Below are 25,255 nucleotides of genomic sequence, written 5' to 3'. Positions count from 1 at the left end.
CCATGCTAAGAGTGAGTGACAAGTTGCTCCACAAAGAGGGGAAGGGGAAAGGAGGAAGGGAAGGGTGGTGTGAATGAAAGGATGGAGATAAAAGGAAGGAAGGAAATGGAGGAGAGAAGGGAAGAGAGGTGCGAAGGAAGTCTGAGGATGGAGAGAAGCAGGGAAAGGATGGAGAGGAAGAGGGAAAGGAAGAACAATGGGGGGAGAGATTTGGGGGGAAGAAACAAGAAAAAAGAAAAAGGGATGAGTGTGGGCAAGAAGGACATGCATGATGTATGAAAGGAGAGGGGATGGTGACGGTGAAGACCCAAAAGTGGGCTATTCTAGGCAGATGGAGAGGTGGGCAGAGAAGCGGGGATTTTGGTGACGAAGGCATGACTGGACAACCTAAGAACAAGCTGTTCTAGAGGTGGATGGATCAGCAAAAAAGTGGGGATTGACGATGAGGATCAGGAGGGTGATGACAATGATTAGACAGTCATGACAACGAAGAGGAGGTGGATGGTGGACCTTGACGGAAATTGGCAAATTGGTGATGGCAACGACCAATAGATGATGGTTGATGATGAACATCAGACGAATGGATGGCTGATGGCGACAACCAGTAGATTGGTGAAAATGACGAGCAACAGATTAGTGATGGCGACAAACAATAGACGGATGTTGACGAGTAGAGGGGCCGAAAAGGAAAAAGAACAGGTTGACATTGAGGAAGTAGATTGGTTGGAGGTCAGGCAGAAGCGTGGAGGGGGAAGAGCAGGAGGACCTTGGGTCTCAAGCTTCACTCAGCAAAGCATCTTCATTGAAGCTTAATCCCATGCAGTACATAGTTGCAGTCCTTTTCAGATCCACACTTCGAGGGACCATTTCAGTAGAGCAAAGAGATACACATTCCAGATTTCTTTGGATCCGGATCCGACACATGGACAGCCGGGATTTGTTGTCGCAGTTTGCTACTTCCCCCCTGAGACCTCCCACTTTGCCAGAGATATCCGAGGTGATGATGAGACATCCCCTTTTGTTGCCCTTTATCAATCCATCGTTGACTTCTCTAGCGGCGGAGAAGTCCTTCTAGTGGGGGACTTCAACGCAAGGACAAGGGCCCGTCAGGTACCACTTCTTGACTTCAAAGATGATTCCACTTTACTGCCAGATATTGACCTTGAGGAGGCAGGCATGCTATAGGTTTTGGCTGACAGGCGAGGTTTATTCTCATCTTATGGGAGGCCCTATTAGACCTCGGCATGATACATGATCTCATTATCTATAATGGTCTTGACAGATGACCCGCTTCAGGTGGTTTCACATGCTTTCCACATGGGGGGGGGCTCCAATGTTGTTGATTACATCATGGGATCCCCTGTCTTTACATCTCGCATTACTGACTTTACTGTAGCACCTCTCCCCACAGGGGCTGATCATACATACCTTTTCTTTAGCATCTCCACCTCCCTTCGCAGAGCACCACTCCACTCAGTGCTTACTCCATTTACCACGATATACGCTTTGATCGGGATCACTCACCTTCTTACTCTGGCTGTCTGTACATACTTCTCGCTTATATCGACTTCATACCCCTTTTAGAGGATCGTGTTGCCCTTGTCACCCGCTCACTACACGAGGCTGCCATTCACGGTTTCCCTCACACCACCCTCTCCACCCGCCCACCACCCCCTGGAACCGTACCTTGTAATAGTTGGTACGATGATGAGTGTAAGGCTTTACGTCATCAACTCAGATTCGAATCCAAAAACAGTCTTCCGAGCGCACCAAATACGCTACGCGAATACTGTAGACTGGTATGGAGGAAGAAACTAGACTTCGTTCGTCGGAACGAGGAGAAGCTACTGAACATTTTGTTTAGTAATAATTCTAAGGACTTTTGGCGGAGATTTCTAGAAGGACGGTTCCCTCTGCCACTCATTGACACTCAGATCTGGTTTGATTATGCACGCACACTTTATGACATGCCAAATCAGCCAGCCCCTAACCTCACACATGCCTCGTTCCACATCGTGCACCCTCTTCACTAGAGGAGGGGAAAAGGATGCCGCAATGAAACTTCATAATGGCCGAGTGAAGGATCATGAAGGGCTATGCACTGAGTTCATTGCATATGGGATTAACCTCCTAGCTCCGATCTTAGCAAAGCCTTTTAATGAAGCTGTCTGTTTGGGATTTCCACACACTTGGACCATTAACACTATCTCATCCATCCACAAGGTAGGGGATCCCATGAGCTGGGAGAACTACAGGACCATTATGATTGGACATGTCATAGTAGCTACAACCATTGTTGGGCGCTGATGACGTGAGTGGGGATGTCATAGTAGCTAGTCCCTGCTATGCATGATGGAGTTTATGGTTTTCAATCTTATGAGTGACTATTGTGAGATTGAAACTGCACTATGTTGTGTTTTTAGAGGATCAGTTTGGGAATGTTCTTGGATTCATCTAGGTATATGATTGGACATCTCATGTCCAAGATTTATGCATCAGTACTTGACTCCGAGGTTAGCAGACTTGCAGAGTGTCGAGGACTTAGAGTAGCAGGACAGGCCGGATTCCGGCGTGATCATGGAACCATGGACCACATCCTCACGCTCAGATGTATCATTGAGGAGGCGAGGTCACGAAAGCAGAGGGTTTATTGTTGCTTTGTGGATTTCCGCAAGGCATTTGGCACGGTTCCGAGAGCCTGCCTGATACGGCGCCTACAGGACTTGGGCTATGACCAGGAGATCATTTGGGCTGTCATGGCACTTTATGAGAGAGTTTCTGGCAGAGTTCGGGCAGGATTCAGATGGACAGACGAGATCATGAGCACCATCAGGGTCAAACAAGGGTGTTCTTTGTCGACAGGCCGGATTCTGGCGTGATCATGGAACCATGGACCGCATCCTCATGCTCAGATGTATCATTGAGGAGGCGAGGTCACGGAAGCAGAGGGTTTATTGTTGCTTTGTGGATTTCCGCAAGGCATTTGACACAGTCCCAAGAGCCCGCCTCATACGGCGCCTACAAGACTTGGGCTATGACCAGGAGATCATTTGGGCTGTCATGGCACTTTACGAGAGAGTTTCAGCAGAGTTCGGGCAGGATCCATGTGGACAGACGAGATCATGAGCACCATCGGGGTTAAACAAGGGTGTCCTTTGTCGCCTACCTTGTTTGGCCTCTACATTGATGAGCTTGAGACAGTGATGCAGACACAGGGGGGTGTAGGTTGCTCTCTTGCAGGCACACTGATCCAGATTCTGCTCTATGCAGATGACGTGGCTCTCTTGTCTTCCTCGACAGAGGGGCTCCAGAGACATCTAGACGCACTATAGTCCTTTTGTGAGTCTCATGATTTGAAGGTCAACCTAAGTAAAACCAAGGTCATGATCTTCAATACGTCTCGAGCCATCATGCGTTAGGAGCAGTTCACATTTGAGGGGTCACCTGTTGAGATAGTTTCATCATACACTTATCTTGGGGTTATCTTTTCCGGACCCAGCCTCACTATGAGACCCGCAATGCAGGCACGCTTGATCAGAGGGTATGCTTCATTGGCCAGACTAGAGAGGCAATGCTTCCGCCGGCACTTTCAGGATCCACGCACCTAGGGGTTGCTTTTGACTCATTGGTTCACCAAGCGGGGATGTATGGCAGCCCTTGTTGGGGACCAGACTTGTCGAATACAGAGTGGGCCTGTGTGGAGCGGCTACAGGTTCTCATGTTATCACGGATGATTCGTGGTAAGCCATCCGTTCCTCATCAGATCATTCAAGCTGAGTTTGGGTCACCCCCTTTACAGCTAGATGCTGTATTTCAAGTCATCATGTACCTGTACCGAGTTAGGGAATATGGGGATTACACCTCGGGACGTAGCAGGCTACCATGGATAGCTTTATCCTCTTCTATGGCACTTGCATTAGGAGGGGACTAGAGGTGCTGGTATGCACGTACAGAGAGATGGTTTGAGCGATTGGGGCTCCACATGGATAGACTACCTCCCTTCCAGTACAGCAGGGATGCTCCGTTTTCTCCCTTCTTATCACACGAGGTGAACGAGGTTATCCGTGAGAATCTACTACAGCTACACACATTTCGGACCTGGTTGGGAACGAGTGAACTCCCAGTGAAGCTTAGCTTTTACAAAGATCACTTCTTGCATATTATAGCGAAGGGTTTCATTGACCCACCAGGATACACACATATTCACCTACCCCACTCGCTAAGGATCTCTCTTGGGCAGTTTCGGGTCTCTTCACACAGACTTCGCATCGAGAGCGACAAAGTAGAGCGACTACCCAGGGAGAGGCGCATATGCACACTGTGTGACATGCAGGTTGTTGAGACAGAGGAGCATTTCGTCTTCAAGTGTCTTGTGTACTATGAGATCCGAGGGCGATTCCACTACCTCTTCAGGGATAGTTATAGGATTTTGGCTTGTTTTCTTTTCTACCCCGACCAGCGGTGTGTGGCAGGTTTCATTCATGAGGCACTTAGACACTGTGAGAGGATACTTCAAGCACGGAGACAGGAGCGGACTTCTTCCTCGGCTGATCCCTCTCAGAGCTCTATCACGGAGTTCTTTCAGCTAGATCACATAGACCTCCACGAGACGAGGCCTCGACATGACCATGACTCGGAGCTTGTGACCCGACAGCTCAGACAGAGGGTTGACACACAGATCACACTTGGGGACATCCCCTCCTTCCTCTGTCTGACACACAGATCACACTTGGGGACATCCCCTCCTCCTTTAGAGTCGGAGCCCGACCGACGGGGGTCACAGTAGCCTTGGTCAGACGCAGAGCTACGACCAGGATACGTGCCAAGACCGCACCTCTGAGTGGCCGACAACACTCTATTGCCGACTTCATGCCTTCACTGCCTCATCCATCCTGATATCTTGCTGTTGCCGATGATGACGATGATATTGATGATAATGTTGAGACTGATATATAGTCGACCATCAACATGACTATGTTGTACTTAGGACTTAGTACTGCCATTTTGCATTTTTGCAGTTTGCATTGGTATGGACGCTCGCTTAGTAGCTCCACTACCACAACTTGTATCAGGATTTTCACAGTCTCATAGACCCATCAGTCTTCCGAAGACTTTAATAAACTTTCTTTCTTTCTTTCTTTCTAACAAGATCTTATAATGTGGAAGCTAGGTGTAGCCTGTAGGCAATGAACATTTTTTTCCAAGGACTACATCTGTTAATGCTTTGTATGGTTTGTAAATTTGGTTATTGAACGGCGTAATGTTGGAAGCCACTTATAGAACATTGGTGTGTCTCACTCTTCTTGTTTTTGCTAATACTTGATTGCAATTATTTTGTGTCTGTTATTGCTTCCTAAATTTGTGAAACTGGCCTTGTTGTGGTTCTTATTTAGGCAATGCTCATACAATAGTTGCTATCTATATTTTGTGTATGGCTTGACCATATTTTGTTCTTGTTTTTCTGGTTTTCACAATAGAATGATGTTGCATATTGTTCTATAGGTGATCAAGGGACATACGATTTAGATCCCATGTCTGAAAACATTCAAGGTGGTGAGCTTGACAATTCGTCCCGAACAATTAACAGAGCTGAGGTACAATTCATGCCTTTGAAGATTTTGGTTTTACTAATTAAGGCTGTGCATCTTTGATGATTTGAAGAACAGCTTAGTCTTTCTAGGTGTTAGATGTTGCATCTTTGCTAATTTCTATGATTAAGGTTTGCTTTTCACACCTTGTCTCTCTCTCTCTCTCTCTCTCTCTCTCTCATCTTTCACTTTTATCAACATTTCTTGCTTCCTTGCTTCTTTGTCCATCGCAACCTCTCTCTCTCTCTCTCTCTCTCTCTACCAAGAAATGTACGATGGATCATATATGTAATGTCTACATATGGACATAACGTGGCTAGTGTTATGGAGGTCAAGTAAATAGTATTATTTATCTTAACCTTGGGGCAGTTAGGACAGGTAGTACCCTTGGCCCTTTAAGGGCAGGCTTATTGTGGAAACAATTAAGACTGTGCCTATGAAAGAGTGAGCTTACACTCTTGGGAGTGGGGCCTTTCAAGAATGCCAGCTTGGTTGGAGCCCGTCTAGGCCTTTTTTTTCCCCCTAATGACATCTATGCGAAATGGGGCTGCATGGTATGGGACATGCAGATTTATCTAGGAGTACGATGGCAGGGGTTTGCCTAGCCTTTGGCTTGAGGTGATCTTGAGGAATCTGTGGTTGGGTGGCGACGCATTAGTATACACCAAATGTGTCCTTGTGTTTGAGTAGTTGCCTTGCAAGTATTCTGCAGAGATTTTTTCTGGCTTGGTATGCACAGTAGGAACAAACACTAATTACAAGCAACCAGCCAAAAAACTGGATTCATACATTAAGAAGTTTCAGAATACCAACAAAAATCTTGTATAAGTTACTACAAGCTACTCGCAGTGGCAAGAGATATCCTAGATGCTCAAAAGATGACAAACAGTAGAGATTGATGATATTGCCTTCAAATCTCGCCACGTACTAATGAGATGATGAGATGTCCCATATACTGTGATATTTGAAGGCAATTCTTTCACATATTGCTGAATATCTTGTAGTTCTGGCCATCCAGTGTCTACCAAAGAAACCACCCCTCGATCTTGTACTACAATGGCTTGAGTAGCCAACTCATCTGCCCTTTGATTTTCTTTTTAGTTTATATGAACAAACTTGCAAAAATCAAATTGACTACATAGTGCCATAGCCTTTTGATCGAGCTCCTTCAAATGAGGACTTCTTGTCTTGTAATGCCCTTGCATTTGCTTTATAATAAGCTGAGAATCTCCTTTTACTTCCAATTCTTTAACTTGACTTTGAAGACAACCCTCCAAACCAAGAATCAAAGCATTATACTCAGCTGCATTGTTAGTTGTGATACCTGGAAGCTCTTGTCCTCTAGCCCATACTTCTTGACCTTCAAAATTCATCAAGACCATCCCCGCGGCTCCTTGTTGGCATGAAGGACTAAAAGCCCCATCAAAATACAAGACAAAACCTGTTGGTGGTGTCTCCCTTTCATCATTAGAAGAGGAAATTTTCAGAAAAGACATATTCATAGCACTGGAGACATGGGTGCATGAAGGGAATGAAGCCTTTTGAGAGTAAGGATTATAGATTGTTTAATTCGTCCAGCTGGAGAATAATCACATGAGATGTAGTGTTTGTAGACCATGATACCTTATCATGTACTCACTGGAAGAAAATGCTCATGATCAGGATATGTTTAGAGATGCACTTACACCGAACAAGATACACCGGAGGGTGTGTCTCATTCAAGGTGGACGATCATCAGTTAATCCACAACTTATTGCGTATCAATGCCGTAGGCTACAGAGAGCAGGTGGTGCAGCAAGCATACCCCCTACCAAGGTGGGCTGAAGGCACACAACAGGATGCACAAAGTCATCCTTCTTTGGGAAGGACGAGGGCAGCCATAAGGCATGGTAAAGCAAGAGCACTGTTATGGGTGCAGACATTGAGCCTCCAACATTTCCGAATGCAAAGGACAGCCCATTATGGCAAGATGCCTTGCACGTGGAGATAAGATCCATTCACAAAAATGCCATATGGGAGTTTCTTGATCCTCCCCTTGGGAAAATATTTTGGCACAAAATGGGTCTACTAAATAAAGAATCCTTCTGATGGCATAGTGGAAAAGTATAAGCCCGACTGGCTATGCACAAGAAAATGAGGGCCATCCAATGTGTGATTTCCTTAAATGCACAGTATGGGTGGTAAGTTTATCAGATGATTGTCAAGACCAACATTTTTTAATGGAGTATCGCCCCTGGATCTTGTAGTAGGCTGGGCAGGCGCAGAGAAAGTGCTCCTCTGTCTCAATCACTCCCAATGTGCATAGCATGCATATCTGCTGCTCTCCCCGTCTCAATCCTCAGCTGATGGGATGAAACCCGCATCTGTTCAATAGCGATCCTTAGTGCATGTGAGACTCGTCTGTCCTCGAGATACTGGGGTCTAATTATGAATCCCTCCTCTGAGACGCTAAGGAAGTGGTCGCAGTAGAATTGGTTCTTGGTGGGGAACTCCTAATCTCCCCCCCAAGTCCGAAACATGTGGAGTTGGAGGAGATCTAACCGTATGATACATGGTTAATCTCATCTTGTGGGATTGACTTAGGGGGTGCATCCATCACCTGTAGCCGCTCAAATCTCCTCCACTCTGCTATCGGTAGATCCCAACCCCAGAAGGTGTTGCATACATGGCAGTGGGTCGCACTAGAGAGAGAAAGAAAGAAAGAAAGTTTATTAAAGTCTTCAGAAGACAGTGTGAAAAACCTTGTACAACATAGTCGTGTCAGTACAACATAGTTGTGTCAGTAGTTGACTATCTCATCATCTTCATCATCATCATCATCAACATTAGGACATCAAGGTGGATGAGCCAATGGGGGTATGAAATCGACGATAGAGTGCTGTCGGTCACTCAAAGGTGCAGCCCTGGCATGTCTCCTGGTCATAGCTCTGCGTCTAACCACGGCTACTGTGACCCGCGTCGGGCGAGACCCGACTCTAAATAGGGTGGGGATGTCCCCAAGTGTGATCTATGTGTCAACCCTCTGTCTGAGCTTGTTGGGTTACAGGCTCCAGGTCACGGTCATGTCGAGGCCTCATCCTGTGGGTGTCCATGTGATCTGGCTGGAAAAATTTCCGTGATAGAGCTCTGAGAGGGATTAGCCAAGAAAAAGTTTGCTCCTAGCTCCATGCTCGAAGTATCCTCTCGTGGTGTCTAAGTGCCTCATGAATAAAACCGGCCAAACATTGTTGGTCTGGGTAGGAGATGAATTGGGCCAAAATCCCATAGTTGTCTCTGAAGAGGCAGTAGAAACGTCTGCGGATCTCATAGTAAACAGGACACCTAAAGATGAAGTGCTCCTTTGTCTTAACCTCCTACATGTCACACAAAGTGCATATGCACCTCTCCTTGGGTAGTCGCTCTGCTCTGCCGCTTTTGATACAAAGTCTATGTGAAGAGACTCAGAACTGCCCAAGAGAGATCCTCAGTGAGTGGGGTAAGTAAATCTGCATGTACCTTGGGGGTCAATGAAACCCTCTGCTGTGATATGTAAGAAGTGATCTCTGTAGAAGCCCAGCTTCACTGGAAGATCACTCGGACCCAACCAGGTCCGGACTGTGTGTAGCTGTAATAGATCCTCATGGATAACCTGGTTGACCTCGTGTGATAGGAGGGGAGAAAACGGAGCATCCATGCTATACTAGAATGGAGGTAGTCTGTCCATGTGGGGGTAGTCCCTCAAACCATCTCTATGTGCGTGCATACCAGCACCTCTAGTCCCTTCCTACTGCAAGTGCCATAGAAGAGAACAATGCTAGCCATGGTAGCCTGCTATGCCCAGAGGTGTAATCCCCATACTCCCTGACTCGGTACAGATACGTGCTGACCTGAAATGCAGCATCTAGCTGTAATGGGGGTGACCCAAACTCTGCTCGAATGATCTGGTGAGGAACGGATGGCTTACCACAGATCATCCGTGATAACATGAGAACCTGTAGCCACTCCACCCTGGCCCACTCTGTATCCGACAAGTCTGGTCCCTAGCATGGACTGCCATACATCCTCTCTGGACGGACCAAAGAGTCAAAAAGCAACCCTTTGTTCCATGGATCCTGAAAGTGAGAGCGGAAGCACTGCCTCTCTAGTCTGGCCAATGAAGCATATCCTCTGCTCAAGTGTGCCTGCATCGCGGGTCTCATAGTGAAGATGGGTCCGGAAAAGCCAACCCCAAGATAAGTGTATGAAGAAACTACCTCAGCAGGTGACCCATCAAATGCAAACTGCTCCTGGCACATGACAGCTTGAGATGTATTGAAGATCATAACCTTGGTTTTACCCAGGTTGACCTTCAAATCATGAGACTCACAAAAGGATTGTAGTGCATCAAGGTGTCTCTAGAGCCCCTCTACTGAGGAAGACAAGAGATCCACGTCATCTGCGTAAAGCAATATCCGGATCAGTGTGCCCGCAAGAGAGCAACCAACCCCTCCTGTGTCTGCATCATTGTCTCAAGCTCGTCAATGTAGAGACCAAACAAGGTAGGTGATAATGGACACCCTTGTTTGACCCCGATAGTGCTCATGATCTCCTCTGTCCACCTAGATCCTGCCCGGACTCTGCTTGAAACTCTCTCGTAAAGTGCCATGACAGCCCAAATGATCTCCTAGTCCTAACCCAAATCCTATAGGTGTCGTATGAGGCGGGCTCTTAGCCGTATGAGACTGAGAGTCTTTGGGGGAGTATATGAGCTCAGCCCGAGTTTATTTAGATGCATAACTAGCTACTAATTTTATCTTAGAAAAAAGAAAATGGCTTGAGCAACATCAGTGTAAGAGTGAGAGTCTTGGGGTTTAGATTTGAAATCACGGATCAAGGCTTGTCCATCCCTATATACTGCCCATTTTCCATCTTTGTGTGCATCCTTCACTTCAGTAAGTTCAACATTCCTTTGTTTGAACTGATTTGGGGTAAGCTCCTCAGATATTCATACCTGTGTGCCTCTTTCGATTTGTTTGTCTGTCGGAGAATCTTGACTCTACCTGCTCTCTCTGTGAACTCAACTTGTACTTGTGTTCCCTTCTGAGAGATCCAACTTATGTCAGTTTCATCCCATTCTATCTGTGGTTTCTCCTTCTTGAGACTTGTGATCTTCTCTTCTAATGTGTATCCCTTTGTAAAGTCATCTGCAGGATAGCCCATACAATCCTCTGGCAGCCCCCCTATCCGCAATCTCTTCTTGTTTTTTGCTATGGCTTCCTGCTACCTGAGTGGTGATCATCTCTTCAACCATGGAGACAAGTGTTGGTGCTACTAGAGATGTGTTGTATTTTTCCATAACCTCTGCAATAATTTCTTGATTGCTTTTGCTCTCCATCTCCTTCACCTTTCTTCCAAGAGCTGCAACCATAAGCCTGAGCTCTCTCACTTCTTGCTATAGAAAGTATATTTGCTCTTGTGGATCAGATCCAATCCTCCGCTTGTAGTGCAATGCATAGGGGCTGGGGTGTTGATACGGAGGCTTCAACGTCAGAGTAGGAGGGCTTTCTAATCGGTGTAGAGGCAAAAGTCTTCATCTTCGGAGTTCCATAATGGCCTGTGCAAACTTTGATGTGCCCTTTTGTTGACGCTAACCTCCAAGCCAAAGGGATCAGCTCAGCCTGGGGTGAGGGAAAGGACTGTATGGAGAGGTACTACGGGGAGAAAGTGTACAACAGAGGTACGACTAACGGAGAGTCAGGTACAACGGGACTGTACGGCAGATATGACGGGAGTGTACGGAGAGGCTGATGACTGTACGGAGAGGCTAATGATGTACGGAGAGGCAGGTACGATGTATGGAGAGGCTAACGATGTACGGGGAGAGAGAGAGAGAGAGGGGGGGGGGGGCTGCCATGTGGACAGCATGGAAGGCTGTCACATGGGTTCCCATGCCCTGGATTAAGGCATGACTGTATGCCCACGTTTAGGACAGGCTCTGGAGATGGAACAGTGCCAGCCATGTGTCCAGATGTGGGGCCTTGGGCTGGTGCAGGACCAGCAAAGAAGCAGTGGTGGGCTAGGGCCATTTATTTTACGCAGTTTGGTGCAGACCTTCTTGGGCCAGTCTGCAAACTGGTTGGCCAGTTCTGCCGATCTGGGTGGGCTGTTTCGGGGGCATCCAGCCCCTCTATGAAGGGCCCTATCCTTGGCCCCTCTCATCCATTCATAAAGCCTGTAACAGGCTGCACTGTAGAGAAGCAAAAGGAGGCCAGGAATCATCCAAAGGTGTCTCAGCATTGGCTGTGTCATAGCAGCAGGGAGGCCCTAGGATTCAGCAGTCTGGTCTGAAGATCACCTTCTAGGGTGAAGAGCATGTGCATTGTAGAGGATCATTCAAGGTGTGCTCATCCAGTGGCTTCAGACAGGGGCAGCATGGAGATCAAGGAATGGAACACAACAGTGCCACCTTCGCCTGTCCACCGGAGCAGCAGCAAGGTCTGTTTGAAGGGCATATAGTCACCAAAGCTTTTGGAGAGCATGCAGGCTCACAGAGTTACACAATCTTCCGCTGCGGGAGTGTTGGCTACAACAAGCAGTCTCCATCTCTGTGCTAACTGACAGGGCCCCTAGAGGTAGTCGAAGTCGAAAAAGAGCGGGAGTCAGAAGAAGGGAGGGAGAGAAACCAGCAGAGGTCGAAAATGCATGATTGGTTTTTATAAAGCTTGGCCTATATTCACCTTCTACACTTCATGGATTGAAGTATCGGTTGGTTTTTACAAGGCTTGGCCTACATGCACCTTCTACACTTCATGGATCGAAGTGTCTGTTGGTTGTATACTCCCCCCACCTCGCCAACTTCAAGGGTACTGTAGGCAGTGAGCTGAGAACCCAAGAGGCAGGCTGCAAGATGGCCAGCACCCTTCATATCAGGGCCTTTTAAGATTGCTGAATTTTTATCCTCAAAGTTTCAAACAGTAGGTTCTTTTTCTCGGGGAAAAAATCTTGTTGGATTCCTACTCTCTCTCTCTCTCTCTCTCTCTCTCTCTCTCTCATTGTACCAGAATCTATCAGTCTCGTAGACCCTTTGGTCTTTTGAAGACTTTTAATAAACTTTCTTTCTTTCCCCCTCTCGTTAAGGCAATTATTTGAAAACAAGTAGAAAGAAGAGAGAGGGATCCAGACAACACATGATGGTGTCAGCCCTATGGAAAGGGAACCAGAATCGATTGTGCATGGCTGTATGGAATTGGAATGGTTCTGAGAGACTTTCACCGATAGAGATGTTGTCCTTTACAATAAGACACATGAGAGTCCAGAGAGAGGGCTTCCAATAGTAACATGATGCGCTTGGGAGTTGGGACGCTGGCAGGAGGAGATGAGGAGAGAATGTGGGATACAAGGCTCTGGGGACGTAGTAGTTCTCTTTAGATCACATTTGAGACCACTCACATCCGTGATGCAGGAGGAGGAGCACGCACGACACATGTTGATACGAGTTCAATCTCTAGATTCGACCGCATGACCAATCTTCATTACAGTATGCTACTTCCCTCGGATACATCATTCTATGTGCATGAGATCACCATAGAGAGCCAGAAGCCATATGAGAGTCGAGACAATACATGATGATCTCATGGAGCTCTCTAGTCAAGAGGAGATCCTCCTCGTAGGTGGCTTCAATGCGCATACAAGGAGCAGACAGGTGGGCTTACTAGATCTAGATTGGACCCCCTTAGCGTACTAGAGATGGACATAGCAGAGCTTGGGATAGTGAGGCACTCTAAGGATGCACCACATATGACAGGATATGGACGACATGTATTGGAGCAATCGACCATATTATATATCACGACCTTTAGAGATGGCCATTATCTAGAGAAGTCACTTGTTCCCATGTGGAGGGAACTAGTATAGTGGACTACTTGATGGGTTCCTCAGTCTCTGTGTCACGGGTACATGATTTTGTATTTCCTTCCTCGCCACTCGACATTTGTCATTCTTACATGGCATTCAATATTTTGGCTGCTAGGCAAGACACAGGGCATGACCCTCTTGCCCCAATCCATGCTTAGATTTACTTTAATCATGCCCGAGATGCGATCTATGCGAGTTACTTGTATTATGAGAGAGCGACCTCACTTTGGTATGATGCAGACCTCACCCATGTCGCAGACCCTCTTGTAGTAGTGGTTTAGGATGCTGCCGCCAGATCATCATTCCCATGCACGACTTGATCCGTAGCATGTGTCCCCGTGGAACGATGCCCGAGAACCATGGTTTGATATTGAGTGCCGTGAGATGAGATCTCACCTCATACGCGAGTAGGATTTGGAGCATTTGATGACATCTGAGGCACAATGGATCTCACGCCACCTTACGAGCAGTAAGAGGCTGGCTTTGCTTTCGCATATGTTGGATGAGGTGGTTCATTTTTCCACGGAGCACATTCCGATATTGCATGGGGGCTTCTCATAGAAGGGAAGCCACCCATCCCATTACGGTCCCGCCTATCTGGCACACACTTGTCACATCGCTCTATGGTGTCCAAGCCCATGCATCACCTGATATGTCCTCTCTACTCAAGGCCACCACATTCTACTTGTTTACCACATGGAATGTGCAGGTTGCATTGCGTTGACTCCATAATCGGAGAGGCCATGAGGGGCTATGAACCGAGTATTTTGCACATATTTGCAGTAAGCCCTCAGTTCCTCATCCAATAGTTTAGACAGAGCTTGCCCTGACACTACTCCAAATCGATGCCACTTTTCAGACATTGACATACCTTCATAGAATTGTGCTTTGCCTAGCTTAAGGCTATCAAGATTAGCACCAGAGTCATGTGGACGACTATTGGATAGAGAGATTAGCATGGCCTATTATGCACATATATCTAGATGGTTTGCCAGTCAAGGTATTCAGATGGACTGATTCTCTCTTTTTAGTACAGTTTGGATGTGTTGTCCCCCCTTACCCCACAAGATGAGATCAACCATATCATATGGTTGGATCTACTCCAGCTCTATACGTCATGGACTCAGGAGGAGAGGAAGACTTCTTCACCAAGATTGAGTTCTATCATGATCAATTCTTGAGTGTATCGGAGGATGGAGTGCTCATCAAACCCTAGTACGTGGAGGATAACAAGTCTTTGTAGGAGAGGGAGGATGTGGTGGAGCGATGTGACTCTTTATAAATAAAATCCAATTCTGTGGTTCATACATGGAGGCTTAGATTGATGGCTTTTTAAGCAAGTAATTTTGAAGATTGATATGCAATTGACTTTTATTTTTAATTTAAATCATAATTTCATTTTATATTCTCTAGTTAAAACATGCATTTTGTTTGATCTGTATGGCCTTTGGTCCCATGGGGCACATGCAACACCCTAAATCCCTGCACAACATCAAGCATGATATAGACAAGAAAGAAATAGACGAGAAAGAAATAGATGATGATGATTGCTTGATCACTTCCTTGCAAACTAAGGATCGAAATGAAATAAAAGAAAGAAATAGATGAGAAAGAAATAGATGATGATGGTTGCTTGATCACTTCATTGCAAACTAAGGATCGAAATGACATAAAAGAAAGGAGTCTATAGCAGGGGAAGAAAGAGAAGAGACAAGGATCAAAATGATATAAAAGAAAGGATTCAATAGTTCTCAAAATTTCAAGATCTTAATGTTAGTATGTATAATGATTTTATAAATATTTCCAGCATTTAGAGAGATAACGATTGTAAATGTTTTGGGATCTTGTAATCATTCAGCATGCATGGTTTGGTTTCTTATGTTAAATTGATGGTTCCTTTTCCGACCAGGTTAGTTGTGGCTCTCGATGTATAGATGTGTGTGGACAGTGTGTGATATACCAAGCTGCTCTTGTTGATGACCCTTCAATGAGCTTCACTCAGTGCCTCTCAAAATGTTTTGGTGAGTGTTTCTAGATGAGTTCTAGAGACTAGGTGTGATGAAACTACTCAAAATTTTGAGTACATCCTCAACACAATTATCCAATTATCCTGAATGACAGTCATGTGCTTTGTTATGTTGTATCTGCGTTCATTTTGAGGAGGTGATATGGGGTGAGTGAGGTTGACATAATTGCGTTTGACTAAGTTTTCTTTGTAGCAAGTTGCTTTGTTATGGTTGTGGTTAGGAAAAGTGATAAAATCTATTGTGTTTAATGCAATAATTCTAAAATTTACACATCTGATAGCCTATGATATGTATCTAGTTTGTATTTTTTACCATTCAGAATGCTAAAATGATGGAAATTATATTTATAGAACTTTGTGGTTATCGTGTGAGAGTGCAGTGGAAACTAAACAACAAAAGAGAGAGGGCACACCACAAGAATTGAACTGCAAAATGGAGAGAAATACGAGAGAGAGAGAGAGAGAGAGAGAGAGAGAGAGATTAATGTCCATGGAAGGCCTCGCGGGCCTATGGGACAAAGTGACACCAAAAGGGGAAAAACTCATACTAGCCACAAAGGGCTAGAGCAAAGGGCATGCTAAGGCGGTTGTTGATTACTATGCTGAAATAAAGAGAGCTCAGTAGCTCAAGCAAAGTCAATACAACACATATCTTATCATATCATATCATGTGCTATCTGCTATCTGCTATTTGGAGCAAGCTGAGAGCAAGAGCTGGAACTCAGAAATCGAAACCCAGCACTGTGGTGGCTCATCTATGAGCGGTGAAAATGTCTCGGCTGTCTAGCTTTCTCATACTGTGGTGTGGGAGAGGGGCGTGGTCTCCTCGATATCTGAACCCGCTGAGCTATGTTCAGAGTGACACCTCGTCTCGGGCGGTCCCCTTTGAGGAAAGTTGTGATAGGGCGGACCTCAATCGAGTGTGCTCTGGTCGCTCTCCGTGTCGTGGATGTGGTCTCTGCAATCCTCTCTTGGTAATCCATACTGGCCACTCCACTGTGTCCTGGAGCCAACTCAAATGCATAGAAATCTGTGACATGCTACTGTGTCTGGTCAGCCTGTCTGGTCAGCCTCTGTATCATGTGGTCCGTCGCCTCCTGCTGCTCTCTAATCTGTTGTAGCAGGGTCTCCCTGTGTCAGCTGGTAGAGCCCAATACAAACCTAGTCATGGAAGTGGATCAATTGTGATAGTGGGCAGAAGTCACTCCCATCCTCATAGAATAGTGGTATCGCACCCAGATCTCGTAGTAGGCTAGGCAGGTGCATAGAAAGTGTTTCTCTGTCTTAACCACTCCGAGTGTGCATAGCGGTGCATGTCCGCTGCTCTCTAGGTATACGTGCTTCTCTCCCTATCTCAATCCTCAGCTAATGGGATGAAGCCCGCATCTACCCAATGGCGATCCTCAGTGCATGTGAGACTCTTCTGTCCTCGAGATATAGGGGTCTGATGATGAATCCCTCCTCCAAGACATTCAAGAAATGGTTGCAGTAGAATTGGGTCTTGGTGGGGAGCTCTTGATCTCCCCCCTAAGCCCGAGATGTGTGGAGCTAGAGAAGATCTAACCATATGGTTGGGTTAATCTCATCTCGCGGGATCGACTCAGGGGGTGCATCCATACTATATTGAAGGGAGGGAGCCTGTCCATCTGAATCCCGTGTCGGGCAAACCATGTGGATATACATGCATACCATGTGTCTGCCCCACCCTTAGCTAGTTGTCTGGATGACTCCAGAGCCACCTAGGTAGTCTCCGGTGTGAGGTAAGTCCTAGACTCTATGAATGAAAGTCACTGTCTGAAAGATGGCATCAATCTGTAATGGTGTCATGGTAAACTCTGCTTGTACTATCTCATGGGGGATTGAGGGCTTGCTCCAAATCATCCTAGATCCCATGGTCACTTGTAGCCGCTCAAATCTCCTCCACACTGCATACATAAGAGTCGGTCGCACTAGCGTATCAAAGAGCCAACACTTGGTCGATGGATCCTAAAAGTGGTCACCCCCCTTGGGAAACATAAAGCCATAAGACTTTGTGCCTTGCAAATAACGGAAGATGCGTTTTACAGCCTGCCAATGTGTTGTCTTTGGGTTGTGCATATATCTGCTCACCTGAGATACTGCATACTGAATATCGGGCCGTGTATTGCACAAGTAGATGAGGCATCCAATAGTGTGGCTGCAAAGTGTGACATCCACTGATTCACCTGCATCATATATAGTAAGCTTCAGCCCCGGCTCCATGGGAGTGGCTATAGGCTTACAATCATGCATGTTGAAGCTATGCAAGAGCTTCTGCACATACTTGGATTGAGACATAACGATGCCACGCTTGTTTTGTATAAACTAGATCCCCAAATAAAAATTTAACATGCCCAAATCTGTCATGTCAAATTCAGCTTCCACAACTCAGCTTTAAAATCTTCAATTATTTCCTCATTTGACCCTGTGAGCAGCATGTCATCTACATAAAGAATGATGACCAAAATATCCCCCTCCATCCTTTTTGATGTAGAGGGTGCTTGCTAGGAATGCATCAATTTTGGCATACCATGCACGTGAAGCTTTCAAACTTGAAATGCATTTCCAGAAAGTTAAAATCCAGGAGTTTGTTTGACATAAACCTCTTCCTAGAAGTCCCCATTAAGGAAAGCTATTTTTATGTCCAACTGATGGACATTCCAAACAAAATTTGCAGCCATGGCAATAACTGACCGTATGGTGGTCATCCAGGATGTAGGAGCAAAAGTCTCCTCATAATCTATGCCCTTCTTCTATGCATAAGCCTTTGGCAACCAGCCTTGCCTTGTACCTGTCACTGGACCCATCTGGCTTCCTTTTCACCTTGAAAACCCACTTGGTACCAATGGCATGCTTGCCTGGTCGCAAATCCACAACATCCTAAGTCTGATTTTTCTCAATGGAGTGCAATTCATTGTGCATGGCATGCATCCAATGCACATTATCCTTTGCTTCTTCAAAAGAGTCAGGTTCTTCTTCATCAAGAAGAGTACCTGCATAAGCTGTCTCAACAGAAAGAGCCCCCCCTGCATGCCTTACTGCACTAAGAGTCCTACCAGGCAATGGGGCCTCAAGCTCAAGCCTCTACTCTCCCTGAGAGTCTGTAGCAACCAATTCGGGACTGTTTTGGCTGCGTGTATCTCTTGAATCTCTTACCTTACAACTTCATCCACACCCTGTGGAGGTACAAAATCAACCTGTGGCTGAATCGGGGCATGTGGATTAGGAGGAGGTTGCTGTAAATTCTGATTTTCAGCATGAACCTCAGCTGGGGAACCAAATGCTATAGAAAGCATCCCTCAAAAATATCATATGAAGAAGCTGGAATATTAAATTCAGCATGTGTATGTGCTGAATTCTATGAAAATTCTACTAACAAAAATCTTGAGAGAAGCAAGATTGTAGAGACGATAGCCTTTGCTTTGTGCACTATACCCAACAAAAATGCATTTAAGTGCCTTATCTGATAACTTGTGTCGAAACTCCACAGGCACATGGGCATATGCAACACAACCAAAAACTCTAAAGTGATCCACTGAAGGCTTTCTCCCATGCCATGCCTCATAGGGAGTGATTGTCTTCAAAGCCTTTGTGGGAGCCCGATTCAAAACATAGTTTGCACACATGAGGCCTTCAAGCCAAAACCTATGAGGCAACTTTTTACTGGTAAGCGTGCATCTATCCATCTCCATAAGAGTGCGATTCTTGCGCTCAGCTTTGCCATTTTGTTGAGGTGTAAGCCTCACTGTAAGCTGATGCGTGATGCCTTTCTCCTTCAAAAATGCCTTGAACTCATGAGACGTATACTCCCCCCCTCTATCTGTGCGAAGTGTTTGCACCTTGAGTCCTGTCTCATTCTCAACCATAGCCACAAAGTGTTTGAAATGCATAAACACTTCTGCAAGTCAAGAAAGCATAAGGGTCATCCTCAATAGTGGCTGTAGCATCTGAACTACCCACTGAAAAATTTGGAATGCAAGACAAAAAGGCATAGTGCTCTTCCACAAAGTTGGCTGTAACATCTCCCCCATCATGTGCATGAGGAGCTGATGCATCTGACACAGTCATACCCGAATCCCTTTTCTTTTCTTTAGCTATGCGCTTCTTGCATTCACCTATATAATGACCTGGCTTCTTGCATTAGTGACAAATGCCCTTCTTTTTAGGCTTATCTGCATCACCCTTAGCCTTATAAGAGGGCTGTCCTGAATCAGCTTTATGCTGATGTGCGGGCTGATTGGCATGCTGCTTTGGCTGCCCTTTTTCCTTGGGCTTGAACTTTAAAAGCATGGCATGCTCGCCAGCCCGTGTTGCCATATTTCTTCGTGTCTACTCTTCCTACAAGAGAGAAGTCCTACCAACTCATGAAAAGAGAGTGGATTGCTGCCCCCCCTCAATGACAACTTCAGCGAGGTGTGAAAATTAAGATAGGACTCAGGAAGAGAATTGAGAGTGGTGGTAATTATCTCTGAATCCGGAATAACTTCATAAATATTCAGGAATTGCTCCCTCAAATCCTGAAGCTTTGTGAGGTGAGTATTCATAGAATCTCCCTCATCCATATGTGTATGAGAAAGCTCTCTCTTCAGAAAGGAAACTCTGGCATCATTTCTTGTTGCAAACATACTCTCCAATATCTCCAAAGCTGCCTTTGAGGTCTTGCATGACCGAATGTGAGGAATAACCTCGTGACAGAAAGAGAAATCACTGATAGAGCTTGTGCATCTCTAGAATCCCATCTTTTGTGCTCTACTGTGGGAGCCACTGGAGCAGCAACTCCAATTACTTGTGCTGCATTTTGACCTCCTGTAGGAGTGACAGGTGTAGCCACAGAAGCTGGCCTTGCTTCATGTCCATTGACATAATCCCAAAGATGTCTACCAACCAAGCTGTTGCGAACCATAAAACTCCACAAGGAGTAGTTGGTGCCATCCAACTTATCCTCCTGTGTGAGGACTCCAAACCCCTCATTGGGTTTGTTCTGAGCCATTTTTGCTAGATAAACTAAAAAACACAGCAAACTGAACAAGTAAAATCCCTTTCTGGGATACAAAATGCACAACCTAAATCTGCCAAAGAAAATCTGTCCATAGTGACAAATATTGTCATAGCCTATCAAAGGCTTGAAATGCACCACAATGCTCTACTAATGCCCAAAATTCTGCAAGAAATCTCAGCAAGAATTCCCAAATGTCTGCAATGTGACTCAAACCAAGTCCAGAACTGCTTGCAAACCTCCAAAATGCTCTTTTAACTGCAAAATTGCAATCCAAATGCAAAAGCCCGAATTTCTTGTGGGAAATTGCATACAAAAGAGGGCAAATTTACTGAAAGCCCCAAGTGTTGCAATATTTGCACTCTTCCTGCAAAAGCCCCAATTTCTCTGCAAAAATTACAAGCAAAACCACAAAGCCCCAAATTCTGGAGTGGATCTTGCAAATTGATTGCAATGTCTGCAAAAGAATAAAATGCCCAAGTGCCTGACTCCTACGAAAGGGCACCTACAAAGACTTCATGGTTGTAGTATGGACGACACACATGTCTATACGGCAGCAGGAACAAAAATGTACGGACAACCTGCAACATGTATTCAACTGTACGGACTGACAGGCGCTGGCCAGAAACAGTTGTACAATTGTACGGCGTTGGTACAAACAAAAGCGTACGGACAGGAGCAGGCAACAGTACGGATCTGGTACGGAGTAGACACAGTAGTACGGATCTGGTACGGAATGGCCACGGGAGTCTACAGTATGGTAAGGATGATCGTACTATTGTACAACAATATGGCAGATGGCGGCGCTGCAGGTGTACAGAGCAAACTGCACGTATAGGATACGGATGGACTGCAGGTTGTACGGCGCCGTATGCTTGTACAAGATGCAGTTCAGCTCCTGTGTACGGCAGCTGTACGGCACTTGAACAGAATGTGCAGCTCGGGCTGCATGCAAACTCTGAGCGCGCAGTTGTACGAAATGCGATGGGAGCTGTACAGACGGGAGCTTGCTGAGAGCTAGGAGTTGGGAGCAGGTCTAAGAGCTTGAACTGCTCTGATACCAAATGTGAGAATAAAGGAGCAAGAGTGAGAGTTAATGTGAGAGATTGGAGAGAGAGAGAGAGCAAGAGAGAGTGAGCTTGAGAGCTGAGTTGCAATAGAAGAGTGTAAAGAGTACAACCCAAAGAGTGAGAGATAAGGTTTTGTCCTAGTGACAAAACCTTAGTAGCCACTAACCATAGTTAGTGAACTAACTGCGGTTAGGGGAAAAAACCTCTTAAAGAGGGAAAAGTGCCCCTAACTAGCTTATTAAATTACATTGGTCACTGCTGAATTATATCTATAATTCTAACACCCCCCTGCAGTGCCAATGTCATGTACAAGGCTGATCAATCACCAAACGGATATACGTTCAGGGCACTACGAAATGCCTCAAACTTTTCACGTGGTAGTGCTTTGGTGAAAATATCTGCAACGTTGTCATGTGTGGACACAAAGATCATACTGATCTCTCCTGCATGCAACTTCTCTCTGACGTAGTGATAGTGAACCTCAATGTGCTTCGTGCGAGCATGAAACACTGGATTCTTTGCCACTGCAATGGCACTCTGACTATCAGTGAGAATTGGAGAAGGACCCTCCAAAGACAGAGGAAGATCAGCAAATAGACGTTGCAGCCAGACACATTCAAGTGTTGCTGTGAAAGCTGCCCTGTACTCAGCTTCACATGATGAGGTAGCCACTGTAGATTGATTCTTGCTCAGCTAGGAAATGCAAGATTTACCCAAAAAGAAACAATTGCCACTAGTGGACTGCCTAGTGTCATAATCACCAGCCCAATCTGAATCACTGTATGCATGCATCTGCAAGTCACCCCCCTGGGAAATAGCAAGCCAAAAGACTTCGTGCCCTGCAAATAACGGAAGATGCGCTTAATTGCCTGCCAATGCATAGTTTTTGGGCTCTGCATGTACCTGCTCACCTGAGATACTGCAAACTGAATATCAGGTCTAGTGTTGCATAGATATATGAGGCATCCAACAGCCTGACTGTAAAGTGTGGCATCAACTAATTCTCCTGCATCATGCATTGTGAGTTTCAGCCCCGGCTCCATGGGAGTGGCTATGGGCTTACAATCATGCATGTTAAATTTGTCCAAGAGTTTCTGCACATACTTGGACTGAGACATAACAGTGCCATGTGTCTCATGAGAGAACTGGATCCCCAAATAAAAGTGAAGCAGCCCCAAATCTGACATGTCAAAGTTGGTCTGCAAATCAGCTTTGAAATCTGCAATTTTGTCTTCATTGGACCCTGTGAGCAGTAAGTCATCAACATAAAGAAGGATGACTAAAATTTCCCCCCCATCCATCTTGATGTAGAGGGTGCTCTCAGTAGGACTATTGTGCAACCCCTTGCTGGTCAAAAAGGCATGAATCTTGGCATACCATGCACGAGGGGCCTGTTTCAGCCCATACAAAGCTTTGTTTAGCTTGCATACCTGAAGTGCATTTGCTGTAATTTCAAAGCCTGGAGGTTGTTTGACATACACCTCTTCCAGCAAGTCTCCATTTAAGAAGGCTGTTTTTATGTCCAACTGATGAACATTCCACTGAAAATGTGCAGCCATTGCAATAACAGATCGGATGGTGGTCATCCGGGATGTAGGAGCAAATGTCTCCTCATAATCTATGCCCTTTTTCAGAGCATAGCCTTTAGCAACCAGCCTTGCCTTGTATCTGTCAATGGAGCCATCTGGCTTCCGTTTGACCTTGAAAACCCATCGTGTGCCAATGGCATGTTTACCTGGTGGAAAGTCTACAACATCCCAAGTTTGATTTTTTTCAATGGACTGCAACTCATCGTGCATGGCATTCATCCAATGCACATTGTCCTTTGCTTCTTTGAATGTTGCAGGCTCCTCCTCATCAAGAAGAGTACCTGCATATGCTGTTTCCACTGAATTAGCACCTTCCATGTGCCTTGCTGCACTGCGAGTCCTACCAGGTAATGGAGCATCAATTTTACTCTCCCTGAGAGTCTGTGACAGCCAGTTTGGGACTGTTTTTGCTGCATGTATGTCTGCAATTTCTTGCTGCACCAGATGTTCCACTGCTTGTGGAGGTGGCAAGACATCCTGTGGCTGAACTGAAGCATCGGGAGGTGGCTGTAAATTCTGATTTGCATCAGAAATATCAGCAGGGGAACCCAGGGCAATGGGTAGCAACCCCTCAAAGACATCCTCTGAAGAAGAAGGCATATGAAATTCAGCGTGAGTGTGAGCTGAATTTTCTGCAAATATCACATCTCTACTGACAATGATCTTGCGTGTAGTGGGATTGTAGAGACGGTACCCCTTGCTTTCTGCACTGTACCCAACAAATATGCACTTAATTGCCTTATCTGACAATTTGTGCCTAAATTCAACTGGCACATGAGCATAAGCAAGGCATCCAAAGACTCGGAAATGATCCATTGAGGGCTTTCTCCCATTCCAGACCTCATAGGGAGTTTTTGTTTTTAAAGCCTTAGTGGGAGCCCAATTTAAAATGTAATTGGCACACATCAGACCTTCAAGCCAGAATTTGTGAGGCATGTGTTTGCTTTTCAGCATACATCTGTCCATCTCTATAAGAGTTCTATTTTTCCTCTCAGCTTTGCCATTTTGCTGAGGGGTCAGCCTCACTGTGAGCTGATGCACAATACCCTTGCCTTTCAGAAAAGCATCAAAATCTGCAGACAAGTATTCCCCACCTCTATTTGTGCGCAATGTCTGTATCTTGAGTCCGGTTTCATTTTCAACCATGGCTGAAAAGTGTTTAAACACCATGAACACTTCTTATTTGCGCTTCAGCCCAAAGACCCAAGTGAAATTGGAGTAATCATCAATAAAGGTAACAAAGTAGAGATGACCACCCAATGATGAAGTCCTCATGGGACCATAGACATCACTGTGTATAAGCTGTAATTTGCGGACAGCTTTAACTGAACCATCCTTTTTGAAGGGGAATCTATGCATCTTGCCTAAAATGCACCCTTCACAGGCATGTGGAGGAGGCATCTCAAGAGGTGGCAATGCATCAACCATAGAGTGCTTCTGAAGTGTCATCAAGCTGTTGTAATGCATGTGGCCATATCGGGCATGCCATAATTCTACATTCTGCATGGCAGCAGTAGGGGTAGAAACTGCAAGAGCATGGACTGCTCTCTTCTCAAAAAGATCAAGCTGAAAAAGCCCATGCAGCAGAGTACCAGATAATCTTAAGGCATAATCATCTTCCCTGTCTCGGACAGCACATTTGTCATCCTCAAAGATGACCTGAAATCTAGCTCTGTTAAGAGTGGACACTGAAAGAAGATTTTTAGTGATACCAGGCATATATAAGACATCTGAAAGTCTGAAAACTGAGCCATCAATGGCAGTAAGCTCAACTTCTCCTGTGCCACGTACTGAATATGATGAGTTATTGGCACAAGTGACTTTCTTACCAACGGGAGGTGGATGCAAGGAAGTAAAAAGACACTTCCTAGAAGTGATGTGCTTGGATGCACAGCTGTCAAAATACCAAGTGTTCAGTGTTTCATTGACACTAAAAGCAGATGCATCTGTAGAAGAGTCATAACTGCAAGTCAAAAATGCATATGTATCATCATTACAAGTGGCTGTACTATCCCGAGCATTTGGAGCAGCCAGCCTAGAATCTGAAATGCAAGATAAAAAGGCATAATCCTGTCCAACAAAGTTGGCTGCAGTAT

General features: G+C 45.6%; 1 protein-coding gene across 1 annotated transcript in view; it reads left to right on the top strand.

The window, feature by feature from the left end:
• LOC147888577 (uncharacterized) overlaps window positions 1–25,255 on the top strand; it is a 61,247-nt gene that overhangs the window by 17,320 nt on the left and 18,672 nt on the right. Inside the window, exons 3-4 of the mRNA XM_087392749.1 lie at window positions 5,503–5,594; window positions 15,370–15,481. Of these exons, the coding sequence (XP_087248875.1) occupies window positions 5,503–5,594; window positions 15,370–15,481 (204 nt within the window). The remainder of the gene's footprint in view (window positions 1–5,502; window positions 5,595–15,369; window positions 15,482–25,255) is intronic.

Source organism: Dipteris shenzhenensis, chromosome 21 (genome assembly GCF_047967505.1).
Source record: "Dipteris shenzhenensis isolate YYH24624 ecotype China chromosome 21, Dip_SZ_1.0, whole genome shotgun sequence".
NCBI classification, from domain to species: domain Eukaryota; kingdom Viridiplantae; phylum Streptophyta; class Polypodiopsida; order Gleicheniales; family Dipteridaceae; genus Dipteris; species Dipteris shenzhenensis.
The sequence above is the reverse complement of the archived record's forward strand: the minus strand, read 5'-3'. Positions and strand labels throughout refer to the sequence as shown.